Source organism: Sminthopsis crassicaudata, chromosome 2, assembly GCF_048593235.1.
Source record: "Sminthopsis crassicaudata isolate SCR6 chromosome 2, ASM4859323v1, whole genome shotgun sequence".
In the NCBI taxonomy this organism is placed as follows: Eukaryota; Metazoa; Chordata; class Mammalia; order Dasyuromorphia; family Dasyuridae; genus Sminthopsis; species Sminthopsis crassicaudata.
The window spans coordinates 387,673,359-387,694,350 of record NC_133618.1 but is presented as its reverse complement, the minus strand read 5'-3'; the positions used below and the strand labels follow the sequence as shown (position 1 = coordinate 387,694,350).

At 37.0% G+C, this 20,992-nt stretch overlaps 1 protein-coding gene and 1 long non-coding RNA gene across 4 annotated transcripts in view; one reads left to right on the top strand and one right to left on the bottom strand.

Annotated features, from left to right (window-relative positions):
* The first annotated feature begins 2,135 nt into the window (after nt 1–2,135).
* On the top strand, nt 2,136–17,941 carry STING1 (stimulator of interferon response cGAMP interactor 1). Of its 3 annotated transcripts, none has more exons than XM_074291513.1 (7): nt 2,136–2,197; nt 11,927–12,226; nt 13,328–13,511; nt 13,808–13,916; nt 14,939–15,177; nt 15,865–16,051; nt 17,380–17,941. In XM_074291513.1, exons 2-7 carry the CDS (start codon nt 12,000–12,002, stop codon nt 17,577–17,579), a joined length of 1,146 nt encoding a protein of 381 aa, XP_074147614.1. In that variant the 5' UTR covers nt 2,136–2,197; nt 11,927–11,999; the 3' UTR covers nt 17,580–17,941. The 3 variants fall into 3 exon arrangements, with proteins under 3 accessions (XP_074147614.1, XP_074147616.1, XP_074147615.1); XM_074291515.1 differs by having other exon boundaries at nt 15,865–16,067; nt 17,380–17,517; XM_074291514.1 differs by having other exon boundaries at nt 2,180–2,197; nt 11,931–12,226.
* A 528-nt stretch (nt 17,942–18,469) lies between these two features.
* LOC141556776 (uncharacterized) overlaps nt 18,470–20,992 on the bottom strand; it is a 3,370-nt gene continuing 847 nt past the window's right edge. The window contains exon 2 of the long non-coding RNA XR_012486638.1: nt 18,470–20,992. This exon is cut by the window's right edge and continues 13 nt beyond it. This is a non-coding gene — a long non-coding RNA (uncharacterized LOC141556776).

The window sequence follows — 20,992 nt, the reverse complement described above, 5'->3', positions numbered from 1 at the left end:
GGTGGGGGTTGGGGGTGGCCGGGCTCTGAGAGACGCTGGCTTTCTGGGGTTTTAATCTTCACCTCAGGTGTTTACACCCTCTCTGCTGCTCCTGGCTTGCTGCCAAGATGGAGCATCCACACTGGGGCAAAAGCCCTTTCGCAGAAACGGCAGAGATCACACCCCTCCCCCTCCGGTCTGAGCTGTGTGAGCTGCCTGTCTTGCTCTGGCTGTCTGCCCTCAGTCTGCGCCCAGTCTGATTGACCCTCCCCCGAACAAACACAGACCTTTTCTGGCGACTTTCAAGGATGTCTTCTCTTGGTGATAATTTGTGGATTTCTTTCTGGGTCAAGCATTAAGTCAGAGGCTTGTCATGAAGTAAGTTCTGAGAGAAAACGAGGAGCTCAAGCAGCTGTCTGCCTCCACGCCGCCATCTTGGCCCTGCCCAAATTGTTAGTCTTAAAAATGAAAAGGGAGCACTCTCCACTAATGAAAAGGAAGTTAGACCAATAATTAGGAGTTACTTTGCCCAACTTTATGCCAATAAATTTGATAACCTAAGTGAAATGGATAACTACCTTCAAAAATATAGGCTACCCAGAGGAAGAAGTAAATTGCTTAAATAATCCTATTTTAGAAAAAGAAATAGAACAAGCTATTAATCATCTCCCTAAAAAAAAATCCTCAGGACCAGATGGATTTACATGTGAATTCTACCAAACATTTAAAGAACAATTAACTCCAATGTTATATAAACTATTTGAAAAAATAGGGAATGAAGGATTCCTATCAATTTTTTTTTATAACACAGACATGGTACTGATATCTAAACCAGATAGGATGAAAATAGAGAAAAAAATTATACAGCAATCTCCCTAATGAATATTGGTGCTAAAGTCTTAAATAAAATATTAGCAAAAAGACTATAGAAAATCATCCCCAAAATAATACACCATGACCAAGTAGGATTCATACCAGGAATGCAGGGCTGGTTCAATATTAGGAAAACTATTAGCATAATTGACTATATCAATAACCATATTAACAAAAACCTTATGATCATTTCAATAGATGCAGAAAAAGCATTTGATAAAATCCAACATCCATTCCTATTAAAAAACACTTGAGAGTATAGGAATAAATGGACTTTTCCTTAAAATAGTTAATAGCATCTATTTAAAACCATCAGTAAGCATCATATGTAATGGGGATAAACTGGAACCATTCCCAATAAGATAAGGAGTTACCCACTATTAACCATTACTATTCAATATTGTATTAGAAACGCTAGTTTTGGCAATAAGAGATGAGAAGATGAGAAAGAGATTAAAGGAATTAGAGTAGGTACTGAGGAAACTAAATTATCACTTTTTGCAGATGATATGATGGTCCCAGAATCCCAGAGATTCTACTAAAAAGATATTAGAAATAATCCACAACTTTAGCAAAGTTGTAGTATACAAAATACATTTACATAAATCATCAGCATTCTTATATATCACTAACAAAATCCAACAGATAGAAATACAAAGAGAAATTCCATTTAAAGTAACTTCCAAGAGTATAAAATATTTGGGAATCTATCTGCCAAGGGAAAGTCAGGAACTATATAATTAAAACTACAAAACACTTTCCACACTAATAAAGACAGAGCTAACCAATTAGAAAAATATTAAGTGCTCTTGGATAGGTCGAGAGAATATAATAATTTTTCTCCCTTTTTTTCATCCAAATTTTAGAGCAATTTCAGAGCTGATTGCACTGAATACTTCCACTTCCTTTCATCTCATTTCTCAGTCCTTTTTGTTTTGATCTCTGCCCTCATCATTCAACTAACTGTTCTTTCTAAGGTAACAATCATCTCTGAATTGCCCATTTTGATGAATTTTTCTCAGTCCTCATCTTTCCTGATCTCTTTGCAGCATGTGACACTGTTGATCACCCTTTCCCCCTGGATATAACATAAATGATTTGGACAAAAGATCTCTGAAGTCCCCGGTGAGTCTATGATTCTAGTAGACTGACTTGGGAATATATTATCTCAGTGACAATAACCTTAGAGCTAGATTCCTGTTGTGCTATGCAAGAGCTGTAGGATGAGCCAATCATGGGTGGGGTATTAATGCTTCCATTTTTCAGTTCCTTTTTTGTCCTTTATTTAAGACAGTTTGTCTAGAAGATCATGTGAAGGAAAATAACATGGAGTAGTGCTGGAAAGGTAGGTTGGGGAAAAACTATGGAGGGCCCTTGGTGGCCAGACTGAGTATTTTCTATTTATCCTAAGAGCCACCAAAGAATTTTGATCAGGGGAATGATGTGGTCAGATTTGTGCTTTAGGAATATATTTTGGTTGCTGTATAGAGGATGAATTGCTTAGAGAGATTAGAAGGGGGAAAGACTAATTAGGAAACTGTTTCAATAGTCCAGGCTAGAAATGATTAGGGCCTGAACCAGGGTAGCAGCTATGTGAGTGAAAGTGAGGGCACAGATGTCTTAGAAATTATGGATCAAATGAGATAATGTATGTAAAGTCCTTTGTCAGTTTTAAAGTGATAGGTAAATATCAATTGTTATGATAGTAACTATTATTGTTTTGGAAGTAGAATTGACATGATTTGGAAACTAAATGTGGAGACTTTGGAAACTAAATGTGGAGACTGAAGGAGAAATAAAAGAAAAAATTGGCTCTAGATTACAAACTTGGTGACTGAGATGGGAGTGTCCTTTTTAGAAATGCAAGACTTGGAGGAATGAAAAGTTTGAAAGGAATAAGGGGCTCTGTTTTGGAAATGTTGACTTCTAGAAGGTGATGGGACATCCAGAAGATATCCGGGAGTACTTATTTGAAAGTGTGGAACTGAATGTAAATCAACACATGCTATGTTTTTTTTTTTTTTATTATTATTTTTCTTTTTTTTTCTCTTGTGGTTTTTCCCTTTTGTTCTGATTTTTTTCTCCTAACATGATTCATAAGGAAATATGAAAAAAATGTACACATACAACCAAAAAGAAAATATGGGAATGGATTTCAGGAGAGAGATTAAAGCTGAAAATATAGATTTGAGGGTCATCTGCATAAGGGTAATAATTGAACATAAGGGAGACAATGAGATCATCAAGTTCAAGAGAATGGGTAGAGAAACAAGGAAGAAGCTTCCAGCAAAAGATTTAGGAGCAAAGTAAGAAGATAAAGAAGCAAGAAAATGCAATGTTGAGGAAACCAAAAGGGGAGCTAGGTGATGCAGTAGTTACACTATTGATCCCAAACTCAGGAAAACCCAAATTCATACCTAACCTAAGACAATTCCTAGTTGATAATCCTAGGTAAATCACTTAATCTCTACTTGTCTCAGTTTCCTCAACTGTAAAATGGGCCAATAATAGCCCCTACTTTTCAAGATTGTTGTGAGGATCAAACAAGATAATATTTGTAAAGTGTTTGACATAGTACCTGATATATAATAAATGTTTATTTCCTCCCAAGAGAGACAAGAGTATGTAGGATAGATACTCAGCAAATTTCTAGAACTGCATTGAAGTCAAGGAAAATGAAAATTGAGAAAAGGCCACCAGATCTAGCCTGAAGAGATCTGATATTATATTATTATAGGAAAATGCAGAGAAAGGGAAGACTAGTTTCAGCTTAGAAGAATCAAGGCTGGTAATGATAAAATCCTGCTAGGGGTTCTCTCCTTGAGATAGAAATCCTGGATCTCTGTGCCAATAATCCCAGGTCTAAGGAAAAAAATGCTTGAAATGCTGGCTATACCATCTGGTTTGCGTTGGATGGGTGAGTTAACAAGTTTACTTTCTTCCCTCTTCCTTAGGATTTTATTTTATTTAAAAAAAAAATGTAACATTCTTGCTTAAAGTTTTGAGTTTCAAATTCTATTCCTCTTTTCTCCTAACTCCCTTAGATGTCATACTGATCATTTTTATAAGAAGATTGAATAGAAGAAGAAAAAAGAAGGACATAGCAAGCTTCAGTCTGTATTTAGTCACTATCAGTTTTTTCTCTGGAGATGGATAATATGCTTCATCATTAGTCCTTTGGGGTTGTCTTAGATCATTGTTTTGCTGAGAATAGCAAAGTCATTTACAATTCTTCATCAAATAATATTGTTGTTACTGCGTAGAATATTCTTTTAGTTATGTTCACTTCACTATGTATTGTATCACTATAAGTTTTTCCAGATTTTTCTGTCATTTCTTACAATACAATAATCTATTACAATTATATGCTGCAGATTGTTTAACCATTCCCCAATTGATGGGCATTCCTTCGACTTCCAAGTCTAAGCCATCACAAAAAGAGCTGCGATAAATATTTTTGTACAAATAGGTTTCCCCCCCTTTTTTTGGATGCCTTTGTATTGGTATTGCTGCAGTGATATTGCTAGATCAAAGGGTATGCACAGTTTTATAGTCTTTTGGACATAGTTCCGAATTGCTCTCCAGAATGGTTGGATCAATTCATAACTCTACCAACAGAGCATTAGTATCCCAAATTTCCTACATCCTGTACAACATTCAATAGGTTTCTTTTTGTTCATATTAGCCACTCTGATAGGTGTGAGGTGAACCTCAGAATTGTTTTAATGTGCATTTTTCTGATCAATAGTGATTCAGAGCATTTTTTCATATGACTATAGATAACTTTGATTCATTTGTCTGAAAACTACCTGTTCATATTCATCAATCATTTATCAATTAGGGAATGACTTGTAATTTTATAATTTGACTCAGTTCTCTATATATTTGAGAAATGAGGCCTTTATCAAAGATCTTATTGCAAAATTCCTCCCTCCCCCCTCCATTTTCTGCTTTTCTTTTAATTTTGGTTGCATTGGTTTTATTTGTGCAAAAATTCTAAATTTATATAATGAAAAATTATCATTAAAAATGCTCTCTATTCTAAATTCTTCCCCTATCAGTAAATCTAATAGATAAACTATTCCTTGTTCTCTCTCTCTCACCTGCAATCATGGTAAAGTGACTTGCCCAATATCATTTGAACTCAAGTCCTCTTGACTACAGAGTATGTGCTTTCTCCACTGTTCCACCTATCTGCCTCTTCCATTTCTTAATTTGTTCATGGTATTACCCTTTATGTATAAATCATGTACCTATTTTGACCTTATCTTCATACATGGAATAAAATGTTGGTCTATGCCTATGTTTTCCAGTTTTCTCAGCAGTTTTTGTCAATTAATGAGTTTTTATTTCAAGAGTTTAGATCTTTGGGTTTATCATATACTAGGTTACCATGGTCACTTATTATTACATAATTTGTACCTAATCTATTCCACTAGTTCTACAACTCTATTTCTTAGTTAGCACCAAAATGTTTTGATAATTACCACTTTATAATACAGTTTAAGACCTGGTATGACTAAACCATCTTCTTACACAATTTTTTTCATTGATTCCCTTGATATTTTTGAACTTTTGTTTTTATAGAATTTTGTTATTATTATTTCTAGCTCTATGAAATAATTTTTGATAGATATGCATGGAACTGAATGCATAGATTAACTTGGGTAGAATTGTCATTTTTTTATTATATTGGCTTGGCCTATCCATGGGCAATTAATATTTTTCCAGTTGTTTAGATCTGACTTTATTTGTGTGAAAAATGTTGTGTTCATATAGTTTCTGGGTTTGTCTTGGCTGGTAGATTCCCAAGTATTTTACATGGAATTTCTCTTTCTATTTCTTGCTGCTGGACTTTGTTGGTAATATATAGAAATGCTGATGATTTATGTGGGTTTATTTTGTATCCTGCAATTTTGCTAAAGTTTTAATAATTTCAAATAGATTTTAGTGGATTCTTTAAGTATAAATATAACATCAGTATAACATTGCAAAGAATAATAGTTTTGTTTCCTCATTGCCAATTCTAATTCCTTTAGTTTAACTTAATTTTTTTCTAATTCTAGTTCTAATTAATTTAATTTTTTTTCTTCTCTTTTTGCTATAACTAACATTTTTAAACAGTATTAAATAGTAGAAGTCATAAGAGGCATTACTTTATCCCTGATTGTATGAGGAAGATTCTGTCTTATCCCCATCACAGATATTACTTTCTGATGGTTTTAGATAAATATTACTTTCCATTTTAAGGAAAGCACTATTTATTCCTATGCTCTCTAGAAATGGGTACTGTATTTTGTCAAAGGTTTTTCTGCAACTATTAAGTAAATCATATGGTTTCTGTTAATTTTGTTATTAGTTTGGTCAATTATGCCAATAGTTTTCTTAATATTGAGCCATCTCTGGATTCCTAGTATAAATTTCATTTCATCACAGTTTATAATTTTTGTAATGTGTTGCTGTAATTTCTTTGCTACCGCTTTATTTAAAATTTTTGCATCTATATCCAGCAAAAGAACTCTGGGAAATGAGTGTGAACCACTACATAGAATTCCCAATCCCTCTATTTTTGTCTGCCTGCATTACTGATTCCCTTCACAGGTAAATTGGACACTATTTCAAAGTCCAATTCTTCTTGTGCAGCAAAATAACTGTATGGACATGTATACATACATTGTATTTAACATATACTGTAACATATTTAACATGTATTGGTCTACCTGCCATCTAGGGGAGGGAGTGGGAGGAAAGAGGAGAAAAATTGGAACAAAAGGTTTTGCAATTGTCAATGCTGAAAAATTATCCATGCATATATCTTATAAATAAAAAGCTATAATAAAAAAAGAAAAGACTAAAAAAAAATAAAAATAATATTTTTGCATCAACATTCATTAGGGAAATCAGTCTATAATTTTCTTTTGACTCTTCCTGGTTTGGGTATCGACACCATATTTGTATCATAAAAGGAATTTGGTAGGACTCCTTCTTCACCTATTTTTCCAAATACTTTATATAGTATTAGGATTAATTATTCTTTAAATATTTGGTAGAATTCACTTGTGAATCCATCTTCTCCTGGAGATTTTTTCTTAGGAAGTTCATTGATAACATTCAATTCCTTTTCTTAAAATTTATTTTTAATAAGAATATTTTATTTTATTTATTTTAATTTAATTTATCATTTCATTTATTTAATGATTTATTTTCAATTTTTCAATTTTATTTTTATAAATAAAAATATTTTTATTTTTGTTTATATTATTTTATAATTATGCAAATTTTTATTTATTATTATAATTATATATTAAATTATAAATATATAAATATGTATAAATAAAATATAAATTAAAATAAAAAATAATTTTATTAATTTAATAAGAAATAAGAAAAAAGTTATTGAGCATTTTATTTCTTCTTTTAATCTAGGCAGATAATCATTTATTTAATTTAGATTGTCAAATTTATTGGCATATAATTGGGCAAAATGGCATCTAATAATTGTCTTAATTTTCTTATCATTGGTGGTGAATTCACTCCTTTCATATTTAATACAAATAATTTGGTTTTCTTCTTTCCTTTTATAATCAAATCAACCAATAGTTTATTTTGTTAATTTTTTTTTCATAAAACAAGTTTCTAATTTTATTTATTATTTCAATGGTTGTTCTTTTTAAATTTTCAATTTTGCTTTGTTTTCAAGATTTCCAATTTGGTGTTTTAAAAATTTGTTCATTTTCTAGTTTTTTTTTAATTGCATGCCCAATTCTTTGAGCTGTTTTTCCTCTATTTTATTGATGTAAGCAATTAGAGATACAAGATTCCTCTAAGTACCACTTTGATTGCATCCCATAAATTTTGGTATGTGGTCTAGTCATTTTCTTTAATGAAATAATTGATTGTTTTTATAATTTCTTCTTTGATCCACTTGTTTTTTAGGATTAGATAATTTAATTTCCAATTAATTTTTAACCTCTCTTTCTATTATTGTATATAATTTTTATTGAATTATGATCTGGAAAGGATGCATTTACTATTTCTGCTTTTCTGCATTTGGTTATGAGTTTCACCTCTCTAACTTCTTTCTTGTTTATTTTTGGTTAGATTTATCTACTTCTGAGAGGAGAAAGTTGAGGTCCTCCACTAGTATAGTTTTATTATTTATTTCTTCCTATAAGTCGTTCAACTTCTCTTCAGAAATTTAGATGTTATATCATTTGGTGCCTATTTGTTTATTATTGATATGACTTTGTTGTCTATGATAGTTTCCTTGTTTATATCTTTTAATTAGATCTATTTTTGCATTTTCTTTGTCTATGACCATGATTACTACCTCTGCTTTCTTTGCTTCAGCTGAAACAATAGAGTCTACTCCAGCCCCTTACCTTTAACCTGTGTGTATCTCTCTGCTTCAAATAAGATTTCTTGTAATTCTTATAGAATTCTGGTTTTTAGTCTATCTGCTTCTGTTTTATGGGTGAGTTCATCTTATTCACATGGATAGTTATAATTGTATTTCCTTCCATACTATTTTCACTTGTTTATTCCTTTTCTTTTCCTTCCTCACAAATGTTTTATTTCTAGTAACCACCTCTCCCATTATACCATCCCTTTTATCAGTCCCCTCTTCCCCTTCTATTATTCTCATCCGTTTTTACTTCTTTATAGGGTAAAATAGATTTCTGTATACACCTGAGTGTGTATGTTATTACCTGCAACCTACCCCCTATCTTCCCTTCCATCATAATAGCTTTTTCATGATCTAATTCAGTTCCAGTTGATCAATGATGAACAGAATCAGCTACACCCAGAGAAGGAACACTGGGAAATTAATGTGGACTACTTGCATTTCTGTTTTTCTTCCCAGATTATTTTTACCTTCTGAATCCAATTCTTGTGCAACAAGAGATTTGTTCGGATCTGCACACATATATTGTATCTAGGATATACTTTAACATGTTTAACATGTATAAGGCTGCCTGCCATGTAGGGGAGGGGGTGGAGGGAAGGAAGGGAAAAGTTGGAACAGAAGTGAGTGCAAGGGACAATGCTGTTAAAAAAAAATTACCCATGCATATGTTCTGTCAATAAAAAGTTATAATTTAATTTAAAAAATACCTCTTTCATGCTTCTTTTATGTGGGATAATTCATCCCCATTTAATGGTGATTACCTTCTTCCAGTGACATTTTCTCTCATTTCTTTATTTTTTGGGAGGGTATCATCCCATCAAAATCACCTTATATTTACACCCTCTATCTACATATATTCCTTCCAATTGCTCTTATAGTTAATAAAGTTGTTAAGAGTTACAACTATTATCTTGCCTTACAAAAATATAAACAGTTTATCCTTATTGAATTTCTTATATTTTCTCTTTCTTATTTCTTTTTTTACCTTTTTATGCTTCCCTATAGTTTTACATTTGGAAGTCAAATTTTTTAATTACTTCTGGTCCTTTAATCAGAAATACTTGAAAGTCCTCTGTTTCATTAAATATCCATTCCCCTCTTTGAAAGATTATATTCAATTTTGCTGGATAAGTGGTTTTTTGTTGTAATTCTAACTCCTTTGCCTTTGGTATATTATATTCCACACCCTCCAGTTCTTTAATGTGGAAAGTGTAAATCCTGTGTAATCCTGACTGTAGTTCCATGATAGTTGAATTATTTCTTTTTGACTGCTTGCAACAGTTTCTCCTTGATCTGTGAGCTCTGAAAATTAACCATCATATTCCTGGAAATTTTCATTTTAGGATCTCTTGCAGGTGGTGAACAGTCGATTCTTTCAATTCCTATTTTGCCCTCTGGTTCTAATATACCAAGGTAGTTTTCTTTGACAATTTCTTGAAAGATCTTGTCCAGGTTTTTTTATTGTGGCTTTTATATAGTCTAATAATTATTCTATTATCTCTCCTGGTTCTGTTTTTTAGATCAATTGTCTTTCTAATGGAAAATTTCACATTTTCTTCTATTTTTATGTTTTTTATTTTGTTTTGTTATATCTTGATATCATTAGTTTCCACTTGTTCAATTCTTTTTTTTTAAGGAATTTTTTTTTTCAGTGAACTTTTGTACTTCTTTTTCCATTTGATTAATGCTGTTTTGAGGGGAGTTATTTTCCTTGGTAAATTTTTGTAATCTTTTTCCCATACTATTGAGTTTTCCCCATATCTCTTGTGTTATTTTCTTTTTCCATTTTTTCTTTTACTTCTCTAATTTGCTTTTTAAAATCCTCTTAAAGTTCTTCCAGGAATTCTTTTAGGGCCTGAGATCAAATTACATTTTTCTTTGAGGATTTCATATATAAGCATTAGCCACTATTGTTTTCTTCTCAGTTTATACCTTGATCCTCCCTATGACCATAGTAACTTTCTATAGTTAAGGGGGTTTTTTTGTTTGTTTTTTGCTGACTTTTAATTTTTTTTTTTAATTTGGTGAGGTGAGATTCTGGTCCTATACTATCCAAAGATTTTTGTGCTGGGGCTCTGTTTTTTACTGTTGGCTTTCACTGGGCTTTAGGCCTTAGCTGCTTGTTTTCTCTGGAGGGCAGATTTCCTTTTTGGCTTGTGATGGAGGGTAGAGTTTCTCTAATGATCTTCCCTGCAGTGTGGAGTTTAGCAGGTGGCCTGCTCCAGGGGCAGGGTCTTTCTACTGGGTTGTTAAAGGTAGCAGAGTCTTTATAATGACTGAACCTGAAGGTAGGATCTTTTTGGTCTGCTGCTACAGGATTGCTACAGAAATTGGATTACTCTGCTGGTAGTCCCCAGGGTTGAGATCTCTCTGTTGGTCAGCTCCAGAGCAGGATTTCTTTTCTTTTCTTTCTTTCTTTCTTTTTTTTTTTTTTTTTTTTTTTTTTTTTTTGAGGCTGGGGTTAAGTGACTTGCCCAGGGTCACACAGCTAGGAAGTGTTAAGTGTCTGAGACCAGATTTGAACTTGGGTCCTCCTGAATTCAAGGCTGGTGCTCTATCCACTGCGCCACCTAGCTGCCCCCAGAGCAGGATTTCATTACTAGTCAGCAATAGGGTCAAGGCCTGGCTGGCTTGTGCTGGAGGTGGGGTTGCTAGGATGGGGTCTTGCTGAGTTGCACAGACTGTTCATTTACCTTGAGGGCTGCTGGTTTGCAGAAGGGTAGGACCTTATTGGTGATTGCTCCAGGTTTGGAGGCTTGCCGCAGGCCCCATACTGAGAAGCTGGCTGCTGCTACTGCCCTTGTACCTCAACTCTTTTCCGATTCTAGTAAGGCAGACTTTTCCTTCTGTTCTGGTAAGCAATTTCTTTGTTTCTAAATCAATTCTGAGGCAATTTTCTAATTGTTTGGAGGGGAATTTGGGGAGCTTTCAAAAGGTTCTTTCCTCACTCTGCTATGTTGGCACAAGTTTATTATTAGTTCTTTGCCAGGAAGACTGTTTTTAATTATGACTAATTCCTTACACTGTGAGGAAGTTTCTGAGATTTCTTTGTCAGGATTTTGAGAAAAGCTATAGGGTAGAGGAAGTAGTTTAGGAAGTTCAGAAGTCTCAGGGCCACAGACACAGGAAGGTGAATGGACATGGACCCCTCCCTACAATCCCATGTCCCCAGACTCTGATCCTCAGCTTATAGGTCTCTGTGAAACTAAACTCTTTCCCCTCCTGAAGTACAAATCATGTACACAGTTTTCCTGGCAGGGGAAGGAATGTGGGTGAGGTTGGACAGTGATGTTAGGGGAAGGGTAAGGAGTAGACTATTTACCTGGCTAACTAAGGAGTTTAAGAGGAGAGTGTCTTTAACACATATGTGTATATCTACTCATGTATTTTCAGATATGTATGTATATATGTCAATGGCCTTTCTCAGATCTCCTCTTGCTCAGCTTCCATCTCCATACTGAGCACTGGGAAGCACCCCTTCTTAAGGTGGAACAGTACTTGTGATTCAAGCAGAAGAGGAGGTCTGAAAGAACATCTCCCCCTTCAGTAATCCATGGAGAAGGGAATATCCAAAGGAAGGCATTATGACAGAATGGGGAAAGTACCCTGAAGAAGGAGTCATGAGTGAAGATAAGATCTCATTGCTATTTATTCCTTTTCCCCAAGGCAGGGACCTTTTCAGAGAGTGTTACAAGGTTGGGAGCAGCTAGCTGTCTCAGGGAGTCTCTTGAGTCTACAGATGCCAAGATCCCATCTCCATCCTTCTATTCCCCAGCCCCGGGGCTGGGGAGCTCAGAAGGCAGCCTGTGTCCTGTTGAGCCTCTGTATGGCCACTCTGTATATCCTTGGGGAATCTGCTGCCTATACCCTCCAGTGGCTGCTGTTCAACTTCACCACTGTACAAGTGGGGCTGCTGTTGAAGGGGGCTTGCTGCCTGGCCGAGGAACTTTATCATATTCAATCCAGGTGAGCTGGATAGAGGGCATAGAACACGGGTCCTGGGACCTAAAAATATGTCTGATTAAAGAATTATCTAATGGCACAATGGATAGAGAATGCCAAGCCTAGCATCAGGGAGATTCAGTTTCCTGAGTTAATATTTGACCTCAGACACTAACTAGATATATGACCCTGAATAAGTCACTTAATCCTGTTTTTCTCAGTCTCCTCATTTGTCAAATGAGCTAGAAAAGGAAATAGCAAGCCACTCCAGTATCTTTGCTAAGAAAATTCCAAATAGGGTTACAAAGAGTCAGACACAACTGAACAATTTAGAATCAGGAAGACACAAGTTCAAATCCTACCTTAGATACTTACCTGTTGTGAGACCTAGACAATTTCTATCAACTTTAATGAAGATATTAACAGCACCTATTCCCACAGTTATTGCAAAAATTAAATGATATATAATGCTATTTATTGTTATTAATATCTTCCATACCTGGAAGCCTCTTATCCACTACTTCTATCTTTTACCTTCAGATCCCTCCTAAACATCTCCCTTTTATTTTTCCTCCCCTTCCCTCATAGTCTTTTACCTTTGTTCTATATGTGGGATGGGACATAATGCCTGCTTTACTGGGAAACAGCATCTTTCTCTTTTGCTTTATATGACTCTTCTCTGGAGAGAGAAATAACTTTACTCATTCACACATGGAACTAGTCCAAGCCTAAAAATTCTTACTTTATCTAAGTTCAGTCTTTCCTGAGACCCCTTCCCACCAAAAACCAGAAAAATAAAATCCACTCTCTCCTGAACCTTGAAAAAAAGGGGGAAGTTAAGGAAAGAATAGCAGGTCCCCCAGAGCTTATTCTTCTCTCTTCCCCTTCTTACTTCTCTTTATCTCCATATTCCTGCATCAGCAAAATTTCTATTCGTAGGGTAGTAAGAAGCAGGCACAGCTTCTCAGAGAGGTCTTAGCCCATACTACATCCTTGCAGTGGAGTAAGAGCCAAGATTCAGGGTTGGTCAGGTCGAATTTATTAGTCCTAGCCTAGGATATGAGTGCAGGTCAAGCCCTGGGTATGTACCATCTTCACTTCTCTTTTATTCGTGTGTCCCTCCAGGTACCAAGGTAGTTACTGGCAGGCAATACAAGCCTGTATCCACTACCCACTCCAGCGGATCTTTCTGTTGCTGCTCTCGGGATATTTCTGTGTTACTCTCTCTAGTAAGCCAAACCCATCACTCACCTGGACTTTTGCCTTGTTGGGCGTTTCTCACGCCCTGAGCTTCATCCTAGGACTCCAGGTACAAAAGATGGAGCAGGTGGATTCAGAGACAGGGAGGATTAAATCAGGAGGGAGGGAGTCAGTGTTACTCTGTCTGCTCCTATCTCGGAGAGCCTAGGAATGGCTATTGATGAAACTGTGTTTTTTAAATGAAAATTTATTTTTGAGGCCTCAGTTACTCAATGTGAAGCATCTGGGGGTGCCACCTGATGGTAGACTGAGAACCAGAAGATGAATGAGCTCTGGTCTCAGATGACTCTCCTGAGATGGATTCTTCTCCCTAGCACTCATGATGGGGTCTACTCTTTCCTGCAGAACTTGACATCAGCTGAGATCTCTGAAGTATGTGAAAAGAGACATCTCAATGTGGCCCATGGATTGGCCTGGTCATATTATATCGGGTACTTGAAGCTGATCCTTCCTGGTGAGCAGCTCTCCCCATTTCATCTTTTCCAACCTCCGTCTCAAAGACCCCTCCAGACAATAACAAGAGCTCTTTACCTGCCTAAAGTGTTTTATGCTCTCCAAAGTGCTTTCACATATGTCAGCTCATTTATTACTCATAAAACTCTTGGGAGGCAGACAGGGCAGGTATAATTATCCCAATTTTATAGACAAATAGCCTATAGTGGTACAGTGAATTGTCCCTGTTGCTTCCCATCAAACCCTAGAGAGGACTGGAGGGAATCTCAGATGTGGAATATCCATCCATCAAAACCACTAAGGGGGAGTGAAATTCAGGGACAAATGAACCTCCATTACAACGATATAGCTGGGCTTCAGTCATCACTTCTGAAGAGCTGGGCCTGTTTCTTACTGTCCCATGACCAGAAAGAGAGAAGAATAATCCTTGGGGGCCGCTATTCTCTCCTTGACTTCCCCCTTTTTTTTTTCAAGATTGGGGAAAAAGTGGATTTTATTTTTTCTGGTTTTTTTGGAGGGAAGTCTCAGGAGAGGCTGTTTAGGTTTGAACTAGTTTCATGTGTGAATAAGTGAAGTTACATCTCTTTCTCTATGAGAGTCATGAAAAAATTAAAACTATTTTTAAGAGAGCCATGTAAGGCAAAAGTGTCTTGCTATCATGACAGGATGAAGTCTTTCACCATCCCATATACATTTATATACACACACCTGCAGCTAGGTGGGTCCACTAAAGAAGTCAGTTGTCAAAAATCTCAGAGTATCTGCAATCAAATCCAACTCTTCTATTTACTGCTTCCATGAGGTTGGTCAGCTCACTTTATCCCTCTTGGTCCCTCTTCTCTATGGTGAGACGATTAGACTAGATGGCCCTCAAGATCCATGATCCTATGACAGCCCACTAACTTTCTGGGGGGGGGGGGTGATGGGCATCAGGAAAATAGAGATGACCTTCCCTTCATCTTTCTTCCTTTTTTTCTCTGTGGTTATCTCCTTGTTGGAATGACTTTGCTGTTGGTCTACCAGGGCTCCAGGCCCGAATCCAAATTTATAATCAGTTTAACCAGGATGTCTTGAGGAGTCCTGAGGGCCATCGGCTCCACATCCTCATCCCTCTGGATTGCTCGGTCCCTGACAACCTGAGTCAGGCTGATCCCAACATTCAGTTCCTTCAAGAACTACCCCAGCACCGACTTGACCGGGCAGGTATTAAAGGCAGGATCTATACCAATAGCATCTATAAAATCTCGGAAAATGGGCAGCCGGTGAGTAATAATTAATGCCTCATGAGCAAAGAGAGGAATAGAGAAATGATAGGACAGGGAGAAATGGGGGCAGGGATGAAATATGGAAATATGATCTGCTAATTCTCATGGCAAGATCCTTCGGATTCTGTGTTCCTGGACTCAGCTCTGTCCACAACTCCTTATGTAATCTCGAGTTGCTCACTTCCCCATCAGGGTTTTCCCAAGACTCAGCTCCAAAAGCTTGAAGAATGAACATCAGAAGCACTATAAGCTTCAGAGTATAGAGTAGTTCCTCCCACATGCCCCACTCTGCAGGGACCTCTGGTCTCTTTTGAAACACAGTATTTGCCCAGTCTGCTAAGAATCTCAACTGTGTAAGTCCCCTCTGAAAAGACCCCTCCCAGGATGTAATGAGTAAGAACAACACATATAGAAAGCCAAGTGCCAGCTAAAAAGTCAGGAGCAAAGAGTTCATAGTCAGTACCTCAGCCTGGCTTCCTGACAGAGCAGAAATAAACTAATAAAGACTATCATGGCCCTGGAAGCCTGTGTTTGCCAGCTAAGGTGGGTGGAGGGGTGGGATCCAGATGGTGACATCCATGGAGGTGGAGATAGGCCACAGTGCCCAAGGACATGGGACAAAAGCTGTAGCTGCCGTTGCCACATAAAGGGAGATCATCATACCTTTCTTTCTACCCTTACCAGGCAGAAGTCTGTGTCCTGGAGTTTGCCACCCCATTGCAGACGCTGTTTGCCATGTCCCAGGATGCTCGGGCTGGCTTTAGCCGGGAGGACCGCCTGGAGCAAGCCAAACTTTTCTGCCGGACACTGGAAGACATCCTTGAGGATGCCCCAGAGGCTCGAGACTGCTGCCGCCTCGTTGTGTACCAAGGTGACGTTGTCCTCAGGTTAGGGAGAACTTGCTAGGAGAAGTTTTAAACCTGGATTTCGCCTCTAAAATAGGAAAAATTAAAGGGATGACAATATTTGCACCACTTCTCACACTGGATTGTTGAGATTAAGTTCTGTGAAGTGCTCTAAAAATGAATTAGTAGCCTTAGTGAAGGAGCACTGGATCTGAAATTAGGAAGGCCTGAATTCAAATGTGACTTCAGACATTTAACTATATGACCTGAGGGCAAGTCACTTTACTTCTTTTTGCTTCAGTTTGCTGATCTGTAAAAGGGGATAATAGTACCTATCTCCCAGGGTTATTGTGAAGATCAAATGAGAGAATATTTGTGAAGTACTTATCACAGTGACTGACACATAGCTGATGCTTAATAAATGCTTGTTTCCTTCCTTCCTTTCTATTTTAATCCAGGTGTCCTCACCACAAATTCAGGATCTTTTCTTTTCCCTTCTTCTTTCCTTCCACAAATATCCTGCTTCATTTTGGAAGAAAGGGCCAGAGGGCAAGTTTCCCCAAAAACCAGGAATATTGTCCTCCAAGGAATCTCAACCTGGAACGGAACAATATGGGCTTAGAAAAGTGGGAAGTGTTCCCTAGATCCCAGAAGGCCCTGGTTCTTCTAGTATTGATTGACCATCCAGATCCAGGGCTCAGTTTCCTCATTTAGAACATTATAAAGTTGGACTTGATTTTTCAGGTCTCTCACAGAATCATTATTCAATAATTATGTTTTTCTGTGGCTCTAGGGGACCCTTGCTCCATATTTATTGGATGCTTAGGGATGGGTAGATTTTCTAGCCACCAGGATATAAGAATAAGCATATTTCTTGTGACCTAAGAATCAATGATATGTGCACATTTAATTTTTTTAAATCTGTGAACAATCATTTATTTATCTCCTGTAAGTCTGTTCAACAATATTGAAGATATATAGAAATATAATATATTTCTTTCCCCAAAAATAATCAGTCTATTTTTAGAGACAAAAAATGTATATGAAACAATTAAAGGACTGTTAATTTGAGTATAATATGTCTTGAATGAATAAAGACTCATCCATAGAGTCCATATGTAATATGTACAATAGGAATTATAAAAAGGGGAACCCCTAAAGGAATTGGAATTCAATTCAACATGCATTTTTCCTTTTCCCTTTGAATGAAATGCACTGCTTTAGTTGTGCACATTTAATAGTTCATATATGCATTCATGTGTGCTTGCATGTATGAACAAATGTTCCTATGCACTTAGCACATATAGTCAATTAACAAATGTTTATTGATCTAATGTTTGATTTCTCTCTCTAGAGCCTGAGGATAAAGCTGTAAGCAACTTCTCCTTGTCTAAAGAGATTCTTCGTCACCTGCGTCAGGAACGGCAAGAAGAGTTTGCTATAGGACCTAAAAGGGCTATGACTGTGGCCACATCCTCCACCTTATCCCAGGAGCCTCAACTTCTCATCAGTGGAATGGAGCAACCACTCTCCCTCCGTACTGATGGTTTCTAAGCAATTACCTTCTCCCCGAACTTATAATTTGGAGTAAGGCCAGGAATCAAAGGGACCCTCTGCCCCCAAACCCAAGAGACCCTGACCCTGGCCCTCTTGTCAGTCCACTAGCTCTAGGAGGCACTTTCAACCACTGGATGCCTGGCAATGCTGCTGACCCCTCTGACCTTTCACTGAAAATAATTTGGAACAGAAATATCCCTTGCTAGACTCTTGTTCATCCCCCCCCCCTTAATTCTGGGACTTGCTAAACCTGGGCTTCTTTATCTTTTCTGTATTCTGGACTCCTTTGGCAGTGTGGTAAGCCTATGAACTCCCTTCTTAAAATGCATAAAATAAAGCATACAGGTTTATAAAGGAAACCAATTATATCCAAATGTAGTTTAAAAATATTTTAAAAATCAAATCCATAGGTTAAGAAGCCTTATGCTAGAGAGTTTGCCAGGTAAAGATCCCTCTCTCTTTTCTGTAACTATCTTAAATAAGGATAGGTACTCAGTAATACATGTCTCAGAGACCAAGTAGTTACGAGATGCAGGGTAATGTACCACAAACAGTCCTCTCCTTTCTTTCTTTTCAGGAGGATCATGCAGCTGACCTTTAGTAAATATCTAGTATATATACATATATATATATATATATATATATATATATATATATATTATCAGTATTTTCTTTTTATTTGAATTTTTTCTTTCTGGGGAAAATATGTCTTTTAAAGCATTAGCAAATATGACAACATGATTATATCAATTTGTGAACTCAGTATATTCTGGAATGTTGGAATACTATCATATTCAATGTAATATGCAGCAACATCAAAAGAGAGAGGAATACATTAGATTAGGACATTTTATGTTTAAAAATACTCATTGCAGCAGCTTTTGACATTTTTTTTCAATTTTTTCTGAGATTTTATTAAATCACGTCATTGAACTTGGTCATTTTGTTGCTACAGAAAAACAAGGCCATTTTATTATTGTAACATCTTTCATTTCTGATTTTACTTGATTATCTTATTCTCACCTTTTGTAAGTTTTCATGTGGATAAAATGTTTTAAAATTTTTGGAGCACATTTCTTTGTTTTCACGGTGAGAAATATAGAAAATAAATGTCTATGATATTTTTCTTTTTTCTACTTTCTATTTTCATCATCAGAGAAATCTTAATACTTCTAAAGAAAATAAATTAGGCACAACAATTACAACACAATATTTTTTAAAAATTGGGAGTGTTCATTTTTTATGTCTTTAGGAAGATATGTGAATACTGAATCAATACACTGAATTTTGGACTAATGTTTGACAACCAACTTTGAGCCCCTTACTAGGGTCATACAATTAATAAGTATCCTATCTATGTCTAGAACATAGGCCAGTTGTTTCCCAGTCTGGTGATCTCTCCACTATGCCATCACTTCCTTTATTCTATTTGCAAATCATCCTACTTCATTTTTTTTCTTCCTTCAAACACTGCCTTAAGCGTATGAGGAACTTAGAAAATTTGTCAGGAGACAATGCAAGAAACTATCCTTTCGTCTGGTCTGTGGCAGATTCCTTTCATCATAAGGAAGGGATTTCAGATTGGGTGATGGGGCATCAGAGGAGAGTGTTTGACAGATGGCAGTGGATTGGCTCATTTATCAACCTTCCCACCCACACTGTATGCCATTGAAAATCTAATCTTTCTATAACACTATTACTTACTGCTCCCTCTTTAAACATTGGGAAATTCTGCCTAAGTGTCTTTGTTCACACTGCTCTTCCTTTTATAATGGCTCAGTTCTCAGGACCTCCATGAAGCCTTCTCTCCAATTGTTCAAATCTGTAAACATCTTGAGGACAGGGATATGTTTCCCAGCACTTAGTACAGAGTGGCCGCTCAGTGTTTATCGACAACTCCACAGAATGCGCTTTAGGAGAGAACTTGGAGGGAATAGAAGGAAGAGATATTTAAAAAATAATGTCTCTGTCTTTTCCTTTTGCCCCTTCAGCATCATATCCAATTCATCTGCTGTCCTCTCCTAGGTTCAGAGCTTCCTCTCCTTCTTCCAGCAAGGGACCCCTCCCCATTCACACTTATAACAAGGCTTTTCCTTTTCCTTTTCTGGGGAGCTTTTATAATGAATCTGTATGCTCTGAGGGAGAGGGCCAAAGGCTGGCCTGCTGGACTCCTGGCAAAGGTCTTGTGTGGCAAAGCAAGATACAGAGGGATAATAATCAAACTCTTCTAATCTTTTTCCCCTTTGCTGAAAAGGGAAAGGTAGTGGTCAATCCTGGCTTCTTATACATAACTCTGGAGCTTCTTGGTGTGGAGGGATTTTTAAGTGTTTAGTGATATCTAAGAGATTTGTTTTGCTAACCTCTATAAAAGTAGAGTTGAATAGGAAGTATTGATTCTAAGAGGAGGGAGGAGAAAGAGAAATGGATATTTTCCTTTCATTCATGGTTCAATGTTAAAAGCCAGCTGCCAATGTCAACTCTAATAGGTCTGGGAAAGGTAGGACTTAAGTGGACCTTGGAAAATGAAAAAGGGTCCTAGAGGGGGTCATTTTTCCAAGCATACATTACTCTACTATAATGTATGGGCAAAGGAAGTTAGAAAAGGAGGGAAAGTGGAGAGACAGTATATGAGAAAAGTAAATAAAGGAAGACAGTTCAGGGGCCTGAGGATCACTGGATGGGGGAGAGGAATGGGAGGAGGAATAGGGAGGGGAAGTGTTAGAAGTACATCAATTGTGGCGTGTTTCCAGGGAGACCCCCAACTCTGCAGTTATTTTTCTAGTCCCAGGAAGGAGACTCCTAAGATCATCAGTTCAGGCAAGAAATCCCTCTTGTCCATTCTCCTTTGTCCTTGAAGTTCAGACCTCCTATTCCCTTTCCTATTAAATGTTTGTCCAACTTTTTTCTCTTTCTTTGGTGGTAAGGGGAAATCTTCAGATTTGCTCCTCATAGATAAGTAAGCTCTATGATGCTGGAATGGGTGCAGAGGCTGGTAGCAGCAGGCCAAGGCTGAGCTTCCATGGAGTTCTCTTGGGGTCCATTTGCAAGTTGGGAGCCCAGTGCCTTCCAATGAATGAGATGAATACCACCTTCTTGCTTTGGGGTCAGGGGCTCCTGAGGGAGAGTAAATTGGACCTTTCGTAGCTCCGGGCCAAAGTGGACAACCATGATGATGCAGATAGCCAATAAGACAAAAAGGGCTACGATGACAGCAAGCAGAGGCAGCCCATCTCCTCTGGGCCCGTTCTGACGTCCTCCCAGAATGCCAAAACAATTTGGGGAATATTGTTCAACAGAGCTGTTCATCACTGGTAAAGGCAAGAAGATAACCTGCCAATGGAGAAGAAGTCAGAAATGGACAGAATGGGGCAGAAAAAGGAGAAAATGCAAGGAGAAGAAAAAGCAAAGAC

Coding starts and splice junctions, on each gene's coding strand:
- STING1 (XM_074291513.1), top strand. CDS start 12,000: ATGCCAAGATCCCATCTCCATCCTTCTATTCCCCAGCCCCGGGGCTGG. Junction 13,512..13,807: donor GCTTCATCCTAGGACTCCAG/GTACAAAAGATG, acceptor TCTTTCCTGCAG/AACTTGACATCAGCTGAGAT. Junction 16,052..17,379: donor CCGCCTCGTTGTGTACCAAG/GTGACGTTGTCC, acceptor TTCTCTCTCTAG/AGCCTGAGGATAAAGCTGTA.